Source organism: Lynx rufus, unplaced genomic scaffold, assembly GCF_022079265.1.
Source record: "Lynx rufus isolate CCGP_SWC_20201006 ecotype Redwood Valley unplaced genomic scaffold, mLynRuf1.p SCAF_12, whole genome shotgun sequence".
Lineage (NCBI taxonomy): Eukaryota > Metazoa > Chordata > Mammalia > Carnivora > Felidae > Lynx > Lynx rufus.
Genome location: NW_025814826.1, coordinates 36,220,411 through 36,233,800, shown reverse-complemented (window position 1 = coordinate 36,233,800; position 13,390 = coordinate 36,220,411). Strand labels below are relative to the sequence as shown.

Sequence of the window (13,390 nt, the reverse complement as noted above, 5' to 3'; positions counted from 1 at the left end):
TTTAGAGCCTGGAACCTGCTTCGGATTCTGTGTTTCTGTCTCTCTCTGCCCCTCCCCCACTTGAGTGCTCTCAGTCTCTCTCTCTCTCTCAAAAATAAATAAACATTAAAAAAAAAGACTGTAAATGCTCTTCAACAACAACCAGAGGAAACTTTGAAAAAATAAGATTTATTACTTACAAGACCTGGAAAATTACACAGCACACCTGGGGCCACACAGTGAGGTTGCAGATAGAGAGAGGGAGAGTGTATGGGCCTGGGGTTCTACTTTTATTGGGGTTGAGAATGGAGGCCTAGGATTTTGTGAGCTCACTAATGGTGAATTTAAGACATAAGAGCAGGAAAATAAACTCAAAATGGATGAAAGACATAAATATAAAACAGGAAGCCATGAAAATCCTCGTGGAGCAAGCAGGCAAAAGCCTTTTTGACCTGTGCTGCAGCAACTTCTTACTCAACACGTCTCCAGAGGCAAGGGAAACAAAAGCAAAGATGAACTACTGGGACCTCATCAAAATAAAAAGCTTCTGCACAGCGAAGGACACAATCAGCAAAACTAAAATGTGACCAACAGAATAGGAGAAGATATTTGCAATGACATATCACATAAAGGGTTAGTATCCAAAATCTATAAAGAACTTACCAAACTCAACACCCAAAAAACAAATAATCCAGTGAAGAAATGGGCAAAAGACATGAATAGACACTTCTCCAAAGAAGACATCCGATGGCCAACCTACACATGAAAAAATGCTCAGCATCACTCATCATCAGGGAAATACATATCAAAACCACAATGAGATACCACCTCACACCTGTCAGAATGGCTAACATTAACAACTCAGGCAACAACAGGTGTTGGCGAGGATGCAGAGAAAGAGGATCTCTTTTGCACTGCTGGTGGGAATGCAAACTGGTACAGCCACTCTGGAAAACAGCATGGAGGTTCCTCAAAAAATTTGAAATAGAACTACCCCACATTGTACTACCTGGTATTTATCCAGGGGATACAGGTATGCTGTTTTGAACAGGCACATGCACCCCAATGTTTATAGCAGCACTATCGACCATAGCCCAAGTAAGGAAAGAGCCCAAATGTCCAACAACAGATGAATGGATAAAAAAGATGTGGTATATATATACAATGGAGTATTACTCAGCAATCAAAAAGAATGAAATCTTGCCATTTGCAACTACGTGGATGGAACTAGAGGGTATTATGCTAAACGAAATTAGTCAGAGAAAAATAAATATCATATGACTTCACTCAAATGAGGACTTTAAGAGACAAAACAGATGAACATAAAGGAAGGGAAGAAAAAATAAATATAAAAACAGGGAGGAGGACAAAACATAAGAGAGTCTTAAATATAAAGAACAAACAGAGGGTTGCTAGAGGGGTGTGGGAGGGGGGATGGGCTCAATGGGTAAGGGACATTAAGGAATCTACTCCTGAAATCATTGTTGCACTATATGATAACTAACTTGGATGTAAATTTTAAAAAAAAGAAATGAAGTATAAAAAGAAATAATAAATACATACATACATACATACATACATACACAAGACCAGGAATTTAAAGTGTGGGAAGAGAAAGAAACAAGTGGCCCAATTGTCAGTTATCAAAATTCACCAAGATCTCTAAAACAAAGGAACCTCAGTAAGGGAAGGCAGTCTGACTCTATATAGTTGGGTGGCTGGCAATGTGTTTGAGATCATCATTGAAATAGCAATCAAGCTTAGGTCAAGCACTTGCATTACAAAATAAGGAATAAAACACAACTATCAGGGTTTATACTACAATAGGCAGGATGTTTTCCCCCTCTGTCTCTTTTCAAGATTTTCTCTTTATCTTTGGTTTATCACAATTTGAATTTGATATGTGTAGGATGTAAGGAGGGTGGTATTTATCATCCTTGTTATTCTCTGAGCTTTCTGGATCTGCATTTTGGTGTCTGTACTTAATTTTGGAAACTTCTTGGCCATAATTACTTCAAATATTTTTTCTAATATTAGAGGATGGTGCATGCTTTTGTATATATCTTATGTATATGTATACACAAAAGATACATATATATTTATACTTTTTGAAATTATCCTACAGTTTTTGATGTTCAGGGCGGGAGGGGTGCTTGTTTTTTTTCTTTTTTTTTTTCTCTTTGCATTTTTGTTTGGGAACTTTCTACTGACCTATCTTCAAACTCATCTGTTATTTTCTTGGCCCCATGCAGTCCACTAATGAGCCCATCAAAGTCATTCTTCATTTATGTTACAGTGTTTTTGATTTCTAATATTTCCTTTGAATTTATCTTAGAATTTCCATCTCTCTGCTTACATTTCCCATCTATTCTTAAATGATGTCTAATTTTTCCATTAGATCCCTTAACATATTAATCATAGTCATTTTAAATTCTCTGAGAATTCCAGTATCTTTGTCATATCCCACTCTGGTCCTCATGCTTTCTTTGTCTCTTTAGGCTGTGGTTTTCTTGTGTTCTTAGTGTGGTTTATAATTTTTTGTTGGAAGCTGTACATGATGTAATTAGTAACTGGAACTGAGGTAGATATGTCTTTAGCATGATGTTTTATGTTAATCTGACTAGGAGTTGGACTGTATTTAATATTTGCTGTAGCTCTAAGTGCCAGAGCTACCAAATTTTTCTAAAATGCCCTTGTTTCCATCCCCACCTTTTGACTTTGGCTTTCCCTAAGTACACCTCCTCAGAGAAAGTCTGCATCCTGCAGCTATAATCCACTGTTGATATACAAGAGCCCCATTAGTACAATGATAAGATATGGGGGGAATCTATAATCTTATAATTAAATCTCAGTCTTGTAGTGGATCTATGTTCCCGGGATGTGACCTTTACAAGTGTTTCTTAGCTTGCTACCCACCTTAGGTAATAAGACAGGAAGGCTAGACGGGTCGGGGGTGGGAGAAACACTTTTCCTTTGGGTGGGATAAGGCTCTGGTAGTCTTTTCCCCTAGATAGCAGCCCTTTGTTGTAGAGAACAAATGAGCTCTGGGTATATTTTAAGATGATTAATCATCCTCTTCTACTGCCAGAGCCACAAGCAGATCTTTCTTGGCTCTTAACCATGAGAACATGGTGGGGTTCCTCAAGGATTAAACCCAGGTATTAGTCCCCATAATTGTGACCCCCAAGAGTTTCTTGATTATCCACTGTCAACCTAGCAGTTTATAAAAAGTACCATTTAAATTTTTGTAGCAGTTTCAGCTCCAGGACTTCTGTTCCAGGTAAGTAGATCTGGCTGTGGCTGTCTGGATTCACCTATCTCTCCAGATTTGGAGGAGAATTTACCCTGCAACCTCAGTTCTCTGATAGATCCAAGAAATGTTATTGGTTTCCAATTTCTTCAGCTTTTTTTTATAGTAAGAATAAAAGTGACAACTTCTGAAACCTATGTTAGTTTTTTATCTTATTAACAGGCAGTGGAATGTTCCTTTTTCTGCAATAGTCAGAGAATCACACATTATCTAATACAAATCTTCAGACATAGGACCCATGCAAGTTCTCATGCATTATTGCCCCCAAAGGCAGGGCTGTGAAAATATGAATATTTTTATTGCCAAGTTGCTTTCTCTGTCCTTTCTACCCCTAAAGATTGTGTTTTTATTAATGTGAGCCTTCTCTCTCTGTCTCTCTCTCACACACACACACAAATGATAAAACCACAACTATTTTTTCCTAACTGATTGACTCCAAGAGATTAAATCTATTGTGTTATCTTTGCAGTGCAAAGCCTGTAGTGTTTTTAAAGCATTTAAATGTGTTTTTTCCTGTCTTGTTTTAAATACCAACCCTTATTTTCCAGATTATTGGTGAATGATATAATTTTACCCATTTTTTTATTCATTCATGTATTCTTTTATTCACCAACTATTTGTTCATCACTTCTCAAATACAAAATGCCCAGCTATGTCTCTGAGAGATATAAAGCCCAGAATTCACTGACACTCCTAATGGGAAGTTATATGTGAAGGACTATACTACAGAGAGGTTACAATACTGAGAACCAAGACGATTTGAGTGTTAACTAGGAGAAGAGATTGGATTTACCAGATATAACCAGGGCACCATTAAGATTTGATGTCAGATCTATATCAGACAGAACCCAGGCAGAAAACAGAAAGTACACTCAAACAAGGTAATGAAGAAGACTTTAAAAAGGAACTATTGACAAAAGTCAATAGAAGGAAATTGGGAGAAACATCAGTATATCCAACAAGGGATGGTATTGCATCCTGGAGCTAGCAACAGCAAAGAAGTTTTTCTGCAGCTAGGCCTGAAGGGGGCAAGAGGAGGGTACATTACCAGAACCAAGACAGAGCTATAGAGAATCATACTTCTAGAAGATGGCCACATGTCAGGAGCTGTGGATGTTGGTGGAGAACTATAGTTACTGCTAACATAAGCTCTGGCAAGGAATGAACAGTGGAATAAATGCTCCAACACCACACTCCTCCTGTTTTCCAACTTCCTACTGCTATTTCCCATTGGCTGAACTCAGATGCAAGTCAGAGGGCAGACCTCCAGAGGTCAGCTTTCTGGGGAGCAGAGAGGATTGGGAAGGATGAAAAGTGAATCTGGAGGAGCAAACAGAAGATACCCAGTTCAACAGGAGTTTGTGCCTCTGGAATCTGGGAGGGAGAATCTCACGGGGCACTGATGGCTACAAATCCTTCATTTGAAGTGGGAGGTATAGACAAAACATGTTGAAAACTGTTGCCACTTCCATCACCACCACATCTTACTTCTTCCACACAAACACCTGAACTCTCACCTTCACCTCTCTGAAGCAGTGTAAATCCATTTTTTAAAAGATCTTGATGAAAGGAGAGTGAAACTGGTGGCAAACATTCACCTTTCTATCTACAGCCTTCTAGCAGCAAGAGGAGGAAACCGTCGAACTGCCAATGTGATAGCCCATGGGTTTGCCAATCTTTTAACTCTGGACAAAAAGACCCTCCAAGAAATTCTAGTGCATTATCCAGATTCTGAAAAGCTCCTCATGAAGAAAGCCAGGTACAACCTTTAAAACCTCATTAGAAGGGCACCTGGGTGGTTCAGTAGGTCTAGCATCTCTTGATTTCAGCTCAGTTCACAGTCTCACAGGTTCATGGGATTGAGCCCCATGTTGGGCTCTGCACTGACAGCACAGGGCCTGCTTAAGAGTCTCTCTCTCTCTCTCTCTCTCTCTCTCTCTCTCTCTCTCCCTTGCCCGTCCCCCCCATTCAAAATAAATAAGCTTAAAAAAAATTAGAGTTGGTTTTACACTGTAATATCTAAGAGGAGAACTATATTATGATGGCAGTGATCAACTTTCTCCATAAGAAACATTCAACAAACAATTGTTTATGCAGATATCCATTATGCAGATATCCATCACAGATTAGGAGACAAGACAGTATCTGGTAGGTTTTTCCAGAACTTTTACGGTACTATCTAAAATAGCCTTTCTCTTCCATCCACAGTGTGCTTCTAAAGAAGAAGGCTCCAGGCACAGAGGAATCCCCTCCAAGAAAAGGACTTGCTTTTCTCTTCCAACCAAAACAAAAGACACCCAAAATGTTTAAAGCTCTCCTGGGAGGCACAGGAAAAGCAGGTCTTACAAGACTACTCAAAATGAAGAGGGAACAAACCATCCAGGTAATGAGGCAGAGTGAATTGAGGGCTGTAACAGATCATTGAACTAAGTATACCCAGACAAGCTCCTACTCTAATTCCATTTCAAATACTGGGACAGTTTGGATGCATCTAATGTGAATAATTACTACTTTATTTATACCACTTATTATTGTCTAAACTATATCCTCATATTTCATTACATTTAATCCTCACAGTTTATTACAGATGGTTTTAATATATATGTATATACAAACATTCAACTCTCATTATCTATATATTCTATATATTCGCAAATCTGCCTATTTGCTGAAATTTCTTTGTAATCCCAAAATCAATACTCCATGTGGTCATTTGCAAACATACATATGTGCAGAGTAGTGAAAAATTTAAGTTGCCCAATGCACGTGTCCCCAGCTGAAGTTGAGCAAGAAGACAACTCTACCTTCTTATTTCAGTTCTCACACTGTAAACAAGTGATTTTCATGATCTATTTAAGTGCTATGTTTTCCTCATTTTTGCGGTGCATAGTGCTGAAGCTCTGTCTAGTGATCCTAAGCACAAAAATTTCTGATATGCCTTACAGACAAAAGACATGTGTTAGATAAGCTTCATTCAAGCATGAGTTATAGTGCTGTTGGGCATGAGTTCAACAAAATGAATCAACAATATATATTAAATAAATGTCCCTAAACAGAAATACTCATAAAACAAGGTTACGTATTGATTTTTTGACAAAAATGTGGCCAGAGCCTCATACGAACCAAATCCTGCATTACCCCTAGGAGCAATGGTTCAGTATTTGCTAATTCTGTGTTTGTGGCAGCTGTATAGAACAAAACTACCAGGAATAATGAGAATCAATTGTTTATGTATAAACATACATATACACCTATAAATATATAGCACATTTTACCAATGAGCCACTTTCACAAATATTCAATCACTTATATATCACAAATATTTAAACCCAGAAATAATTTCACAGATTTTACCCAAACCCTACATGTTATAGATGAAGAAACAGCTCAATTTATTTGGATAAGTTCACAAAAAGTGACAGAGTGAAAACTATTACTCAGGTATTCACACTTGTAGTCCTATACTGATCTGCCTCCCAATTCCTAGAAATGTCAAGATACTCAAATATTACAGTTTTTCTGTCTTTATTTTCATATTTCTTTGATTCTTATAATAAGTCTATGGGGCAGCTATTGAAAAACAGAGCAGAGATGCAGGTTTTCTGAATCTAGTCATGTTATCTCTTAAACTGTAAGAAATGGCTGACTGGATCTTGCAGAAAATTGGTAAAGCAAATATTATAAACCAGTCACACTCAAGAGACTAAAACTTGCCTCTTCCTTTTCACAGAGAAGCACTATGGTGAAAATTAGGGATACAGTGTAAGCCAAATCAGCATAGAAATAATAATCTCTGTAAAGGTTCATGAGTTCCAACCCCGTATCTGGCTCTGCACTGACAGTGCAGAGCCTCTTGGGATTCTCTCTCTCTCCCTCTCTCTCTGTCCCTCTCTTTGCCCTTACCCTGCTCATGTGCTTGTGCTCTCACTCTCTCTCTCAAAATAAATAAAACTTTTTAAAAAATTAAAAAACATAATAATCTGGGTAAAAGACTTACAGGGTAAAGAAATATGTGTCAACATGTTAAGTAAGTTTCTCAACTGTATATGTGCCATTCATACCTAGTAAGAGCCTCTCTTAAACTGACCCCAAATATCAGCACAGAGCATAGTATGTTTTTTTACTATGAAACTTCTACAGATGATACTAAGCATAATAGTTTCTAAAACCATATAGCTCAACCACCCGTGGGACGAATAAGACTGTATGAGGAAAGAGATATGAGTTTCTCCCTGAGGTTCTCCCATGAGCTTATGCAACAGGAAAACCATACTTTCTGTAGTATTTTTGTGGCATTTGGTTAATACTTTTTTATTAGAAAATAAATATTTAAAATTTCATCTTCATAAAATAAATAAGTACATATTTTTAAAGCAAAGAGTCCTAAGCACTAAGTCTAATAGTTCAGTGAGCATGAGCACCAATAGGAAGAGAATTCCTTGTCAGGGACAAAAATGCACTCCAGAATTACACTGTCAAATGTGACAGCTCAGCCTCCTTCTTCAGCACATCACAAAGCTGTCAAATGATAGTAGAATGCAAGGCAGACATGATTCCCACATTAACTTAATTCAGACAGTCTTTGTCTTGGTGGTGATCCTTAGCCATTGAATATTAATCATAAGACTCCAATGTCCTTGATTATGATTTCAAAACCAACTTTTTGTAACTACTTCTTCCAGGAAAAAAGTGAAAACTCCAAAGAAGGAGAGGGTAAAGGAAGAGAATATGAAGATAAAGGAAGAGAACCAGTAGAGAAAACACAGGACAGCTCCGAATGTAGAGCAAATTCTGTTACAGCAGAGGAAATGCCCCAGTCAATTAGAAGGGCAGCTTTACCCAGAGGAACTACTCGTCAATCACTCATCATCAGTATGGCTCCTTCTACAGAGGCTGGGGAAGAAGTTCTGATGATTGAAGTTAAAGAAAAGGCTAAACAATAAGTGTTTGATTATCTTTAGATGTAATCTAGCTAATTCCCAAAGAGATTGTACCCAGGATTGTAGCTTAAATTAATGAGGGGAAAAGACCTTGCCAGGACCCCTGAGAATCCATAGACAAATCCCTGGCTTAGTTTCTAGAACTTATGTGAGAGTGTGATCTTATGCAGTAGTAATAAGAAGATTATTTCAAAACCATCCCTATTCTCCATTGTCATTAGCTTTGTGCAATTGGTATTTCTCCTAATTTTATGTAGTAAGGTTTTTTTCTCTTCCATTCTTTCTTGATGATGTTTCTTCCTCCATTTTGATTAGCTTGGGATTGGCCCTGAAGTGATTCACTTACCTTTTCTCTTCAGTGTGTGTGTGTGTGTGTGTGTGTGTGTGTGTGTGTGTGTGAAAGTCTTGCATGGTACTGTTATTTCTCACTTGTAGGGGATTATGAGATTTCAATAAAATGTCGAAAATAAAACATCAGGTGATTTCCATTCAAGCAAGGATGATGAGTCATTCAAATATCATGTCAATCCAGCAGTTGGAATTGAAGGGAAGCAAAGATAACAGAGTCTGTGGATGTGAAATCTGACTTGCAGAAAAGTCCCCTGAGGAGCAATATTGGTCAGTAGTACTAACAAACCCACGGGGAAATATCATATTGTAGCGACATGTTGGAAAACTCATTCCCTTTGCTAAAGAAACAAACTTGAATATTTTCCCTCATACCAACTTAAAAGGCAACAGTCTGCCTAACTCATATGGCTCCACAGACTCAGACTGGAGGAATCCAATCATCCCCATCTTCAGGTAGGCTAAAGTGATGTTTCTCAGAATCTTCCTCAAGCGTTTGCTTCTAAAGGTGCCAGATCTCGAGGCGCCTGGGTGGCTCAGTCGGTTGAGCGTCTGACTTCGGCTCAGGTCATGATCTTATGGTCCGTGAGTTTGAGCCCCGCATCGGGCTCTGTGCTGACAGCTCAGAGCCTGGAGCCTGCTTCAGATTCTGTGTCTCCCTCTCTCTCTGACCCTCCCCCGTTCATGCTTTGTCTCTCTCTGTCTCAAAAATAAGCATTAAAAAAATTAAAAAAAAAATAAAGGTTCCAGATCTCAGCTTCTCATTGTTTGCAGCTTTAGTAAAAAGTGATGAGGTTAGGAAGGCAGACTGTACACATGTCAGATTGACATATCCCTACAATTTGCAGAACCTACATGTACAGCTGTTTACAAAATCTCCAAGTTAATTAAGTGCACTTTAGGAAGTTGTCCTCATGAATCAGCTAACATTAGCATAATTACTAAAGTCTCATGCTGTGAGGAGACTAAAAAAGCCAGGCTGATGTCGGAAGTAATAATATATATAGAATTCCATTCTAATAAATGCCATTAGTGTATAACATTAAGTTCTGTATAATAAGGCTATTCCCAAGTCCCAGAGGATGGTCATTGTAACAGCACTTTGCTGAGAGGATTTTAACAAATCATGTTGGCCAAAATGCCTACAACATCGATACATTCAGCAAACCATGTATAAATCGATCACTATAATAAAATGTACCATTTGGTTGAGTCACCATTTTTGAACACAGTGTTTGAGTATCATAAACACATGGCAAGCTTTACAAAAGGTTGGTTGATGTTTTTCAGGAGTTGAGGGAATGGAGAGAAATTGTTAAATAGCACTTGCTTGATTAATGGAAGTTCACGTGTAGAAAGAATGATTAGAAAAGGAAGAAACAAAATGTGGAAATAGAGCTTGAAAAAAGTCTAGTAATAGGGAAAAAATTCTGAATTTGTGAATAATATGTTCTCCCCTTACATCCTATAAATAAATTAAAATATATAACACCTTTTCAATTTATGTTCTTCCCTGCTGCTTATTTTCCCTCACAAACTATCCCATTTAAAATTTTTTATTTATTTATTTTTTAGAGAGACAGACAGAGACAGAGAGTGAGTGGGGGAGAGGCAGAGAGAGAGGGAGACATAGAATCTGCAGGAGGCTCCAGGCTCAGAGCTATCAGCACAGAGCCCAACATGGGGTTCGAACACATGAACCATGAGATCATGACCTGAACCAAAGTCAGACACTTAACTGACTAATCCACACAGGCACCCCCAAACTATCCTATTTTAGATAATATCATCTTCATTTTTCCTATCCCTCAAACTAAAATATAAGAGTAATCAGTAGCCCTTCTATCGTTTATATAGTATCACCAAATCTTTTTTCTTTCTTAAATATTTCTAATTATCCTCTTTTTAAGTTCCAGTGCTAACATCTCAGTACATATTTTTCTGCTCAATTCAAATAAACATACACTTTTTACTTACAATCTCTTCTAATCACTGATCTACCTTCTCAGCCCTTTAAAGGGAAAAAATCAGATCTTTCTAAAATACTACTGTCAGTCCATTCAGGCTATTATAGCAAAATACCACAGTTTGGGTAGTTTATACACAACAGAAATTTGTGTCTCATAGTTCTGGAGGCTTGGAAGTCCAGGACCATGGCACAGCATTGTAAAGTGAGGGCCCTCTTACTGGTTCATAGCAGACTCCTTCTCACCGGGTCTTCACAAGGTGGAAGAGGCAAGGGATGCTTCTGGAGCTTCTTTTACAAAGGCACTGATCCTATTCATGAGGAAAAAGCACCTCCCAAAGGCCCAACCTCCTAATATTTTCACCTTTGAGGTTAGAATTTCAACATGTCAGTTTTGCAGGCGGGGGACACCACGTTCAAATCGTAGCAACCCCTTTTGACTATGTTATTTCCCTGCTCAGGAACCTACTAGTCCGTCCTAAATCTTACTTATCCAAATTTAATTACCACTTCCCCAAACATACCCCTCACTGACACTCATCTTCCTGCTTTTTCTGGGCTATGACCTACCTTTCTTCCTCTGGCATTTGTCCATGCTGCCTGCCACAGTACAGGATGTTGTCTCTCCATCGCTTTCCTCTTCCCTATACAGCAAAACCTTGGATTGCGAATAACTTGTTCTGCGAGTGTTCCGCAAGACAAGCAAACATTTCTAATAAATTTTAACTTAAAAAACAAGTGATGTCTTACAATAAAAGTAGTACGTGACGCCAAACATCACATGATCACAACTGAACCAATTGTTCTGTCTGGCATGCATGCACATGCTGCAGGATTGTGGGGTGATAGTCTCCCAAGCTCACTGTTTGCTCTCAGACCATGGCGTTTGGCAGAAAGTGATTTTGGGGATGTTTGAAAGTCCCCACAACTGCCACTAGCATATTTTTTGTCACTTCAAAGCACGTGTGGACAGTACTTTGCTTTTCCATACAGGAGTAAACTTAGGAATGCCTTGCTTCAATCTAGATCATTGCATAGGATCCGTTAAAGTTTCATGGAAAAAAAAAGATTCCATTAAGCCAATAGATAGCAGTGATTCCATTATGATAGTGGAAGTCATCCTACACAATAATGTTCCTCTCTCTTGTCTCCATCACACCAGCCATGAAAGTTTTCAAAAGAAAGTGCAGGTTATTAGTTTAGTTTTTTTTATATTTTGTATTTTCATTACTACTTTGTATTATATTACACTATTGTAATCATTTTTTTACCATTTTATTTAATTTATTTTTTAAATTTACATCCAAATCAGTTATCATATAGTGCAACAATGATTTCAGGAATAAATTCCTTAACGCCCCTTACCCATTTAGCCCATCCCCCCCCACAACCCCTCCAGTAACCCTCTGTTTGTTCTCCATATTTATGAGTCTCTTATGTTTTGTCCTCCTCCCTGTTTTTATATGATTTTTGCTTCCTTGCCCTTATGTTCATCTGTTTTGTATCTTAAAGTCCTCATATGAGTGAAATCATGTGATATTTGTCTTCCTCTGACTAATTTCACTTAGCATAATATCCTCTAGTTCCATCCATGTAGTTGCAAATGGCAAGATTTCATTCTTTTTGATTGCTGAGTAATACTCCATATATATATATCCCCCAAATACTCCATGTATGTATGTATGTGTGTGTGTATATATATATATATATATATATATATATATGCCCCAAATCTTCTTCATCCATTCATCCATCGATGGACATTTGGGCTCGTTCCATACTTTGGCTATTGTTGATAGTGCTGCTATAAACATTGGGGTTCATGGGTCCATTCAAAACAGCACACCTGTATCCCTTGGATAAATACCTAGTAGTGCAATTGCCTGGTCGTAGGGTAGTTCTATTTTTAATTTTTGAGGAACCTCCATGCTGTTTTCCAGAGTGGCTGTACCAGTTTGCATTCCCACCAGCAGTGTAAAGAGATCCTCTTCCTCTGCATCCTTGCCAACACCTATTGTTGCCTGAGTGGTTAATGTTAGCCATTCTGACAGGTGTGATGTGGTATCTCATTGTGGTTTTGATTTGTATTTTCCTGATGATGAGTGATATTGAGCATTTTTTCATGTGTAGGTTGGCCATCGGATGTCTTCTTTGGAGAAGTGTCTATTCATGTCTTTTGCCCATTTCTTCACTGGATTATTTATTTTTTGGGTGCTGAGTTAGGTAAGTTCTTTATAGATTTTGGATACTAACCCTTTATGTGATATGTCATTGCAAATATCTTCTCCTATTCTGTTGGTCACGTTTTAGTTTTGCTGATTGTGTCCTTCGCTGTGCAGAAGCTTTTTATTTTGATGAGGTCCCAGTAGTTCATCTTTGCTTTTGTTTCCCTTGCCTCTGGAGACGTGTTGAGTAAGAAGTTGCTGCAGCACAGGTCAAAAAGGCTTTTGCCTGCTTGCTCCACAAGGATTTTCATGGCTTCCTGTCTTACATTTAGGTCTTTCACCCATTTTGAGTTTATTTTTGTGTATGGTGTAACAAAGTGGTTCAGGTTTATTTTTCTGAATGTCGCTGTCCAGTTTTCCCAGTACCACTTGCAGAAGAGACCGTCTTTATTCCATTGGATATTCTTATCTGCTTTGTCAAAGATTAGTTGGCCATATGTTTGTGGGTCCATTTCTGGGTTCTCTATTCTGTTCCATTGATCTGAGTGTCTGTTCTTGTGCCAGTAACATACTGTCTTGATGATTATGGCTTTGTAATACATCTTGAAGTCTGGTATTGTGATGTCTTCTGCTTTGGTTTTCTTTTTAAAGATTGCTTTGGCTATTTGGGGTCTTTTCTAGT

At 38.1% G+C, this 13,390-nt stretch overlaps 1 protein-coding gene across 1 annotated transcript in view; it reads left to right on the top strand.

Annotated features, from left to right (window-relative positions):
- Positions 1–8,232, top strand: part of CNGB3 (cyclic nucleotide gated channel subunit beta 3) — a 153,339-nt gene extending 145,107 nt beyond the window's left edge. The window contains exons 16-18 of the mRNA XM_047073786.1: positions 4,902–5,048; positions 5,498–5,672; positions 7,972–8,232. Of these exons, the coding sequence (XP_046929742.1) occupies positions 4,902–5,048; positions 5,498–5,672; positions 7,972–8,232 (583 nt within the window). The remainder of the gene's footprint in view (positions 1–4,901; positions 5,049–5,497; positions 5,673–7,971) is intronic.
- The last annotated feature ends 5,158 nt before the right edge of the window (positions 8,233–13,390 follow it).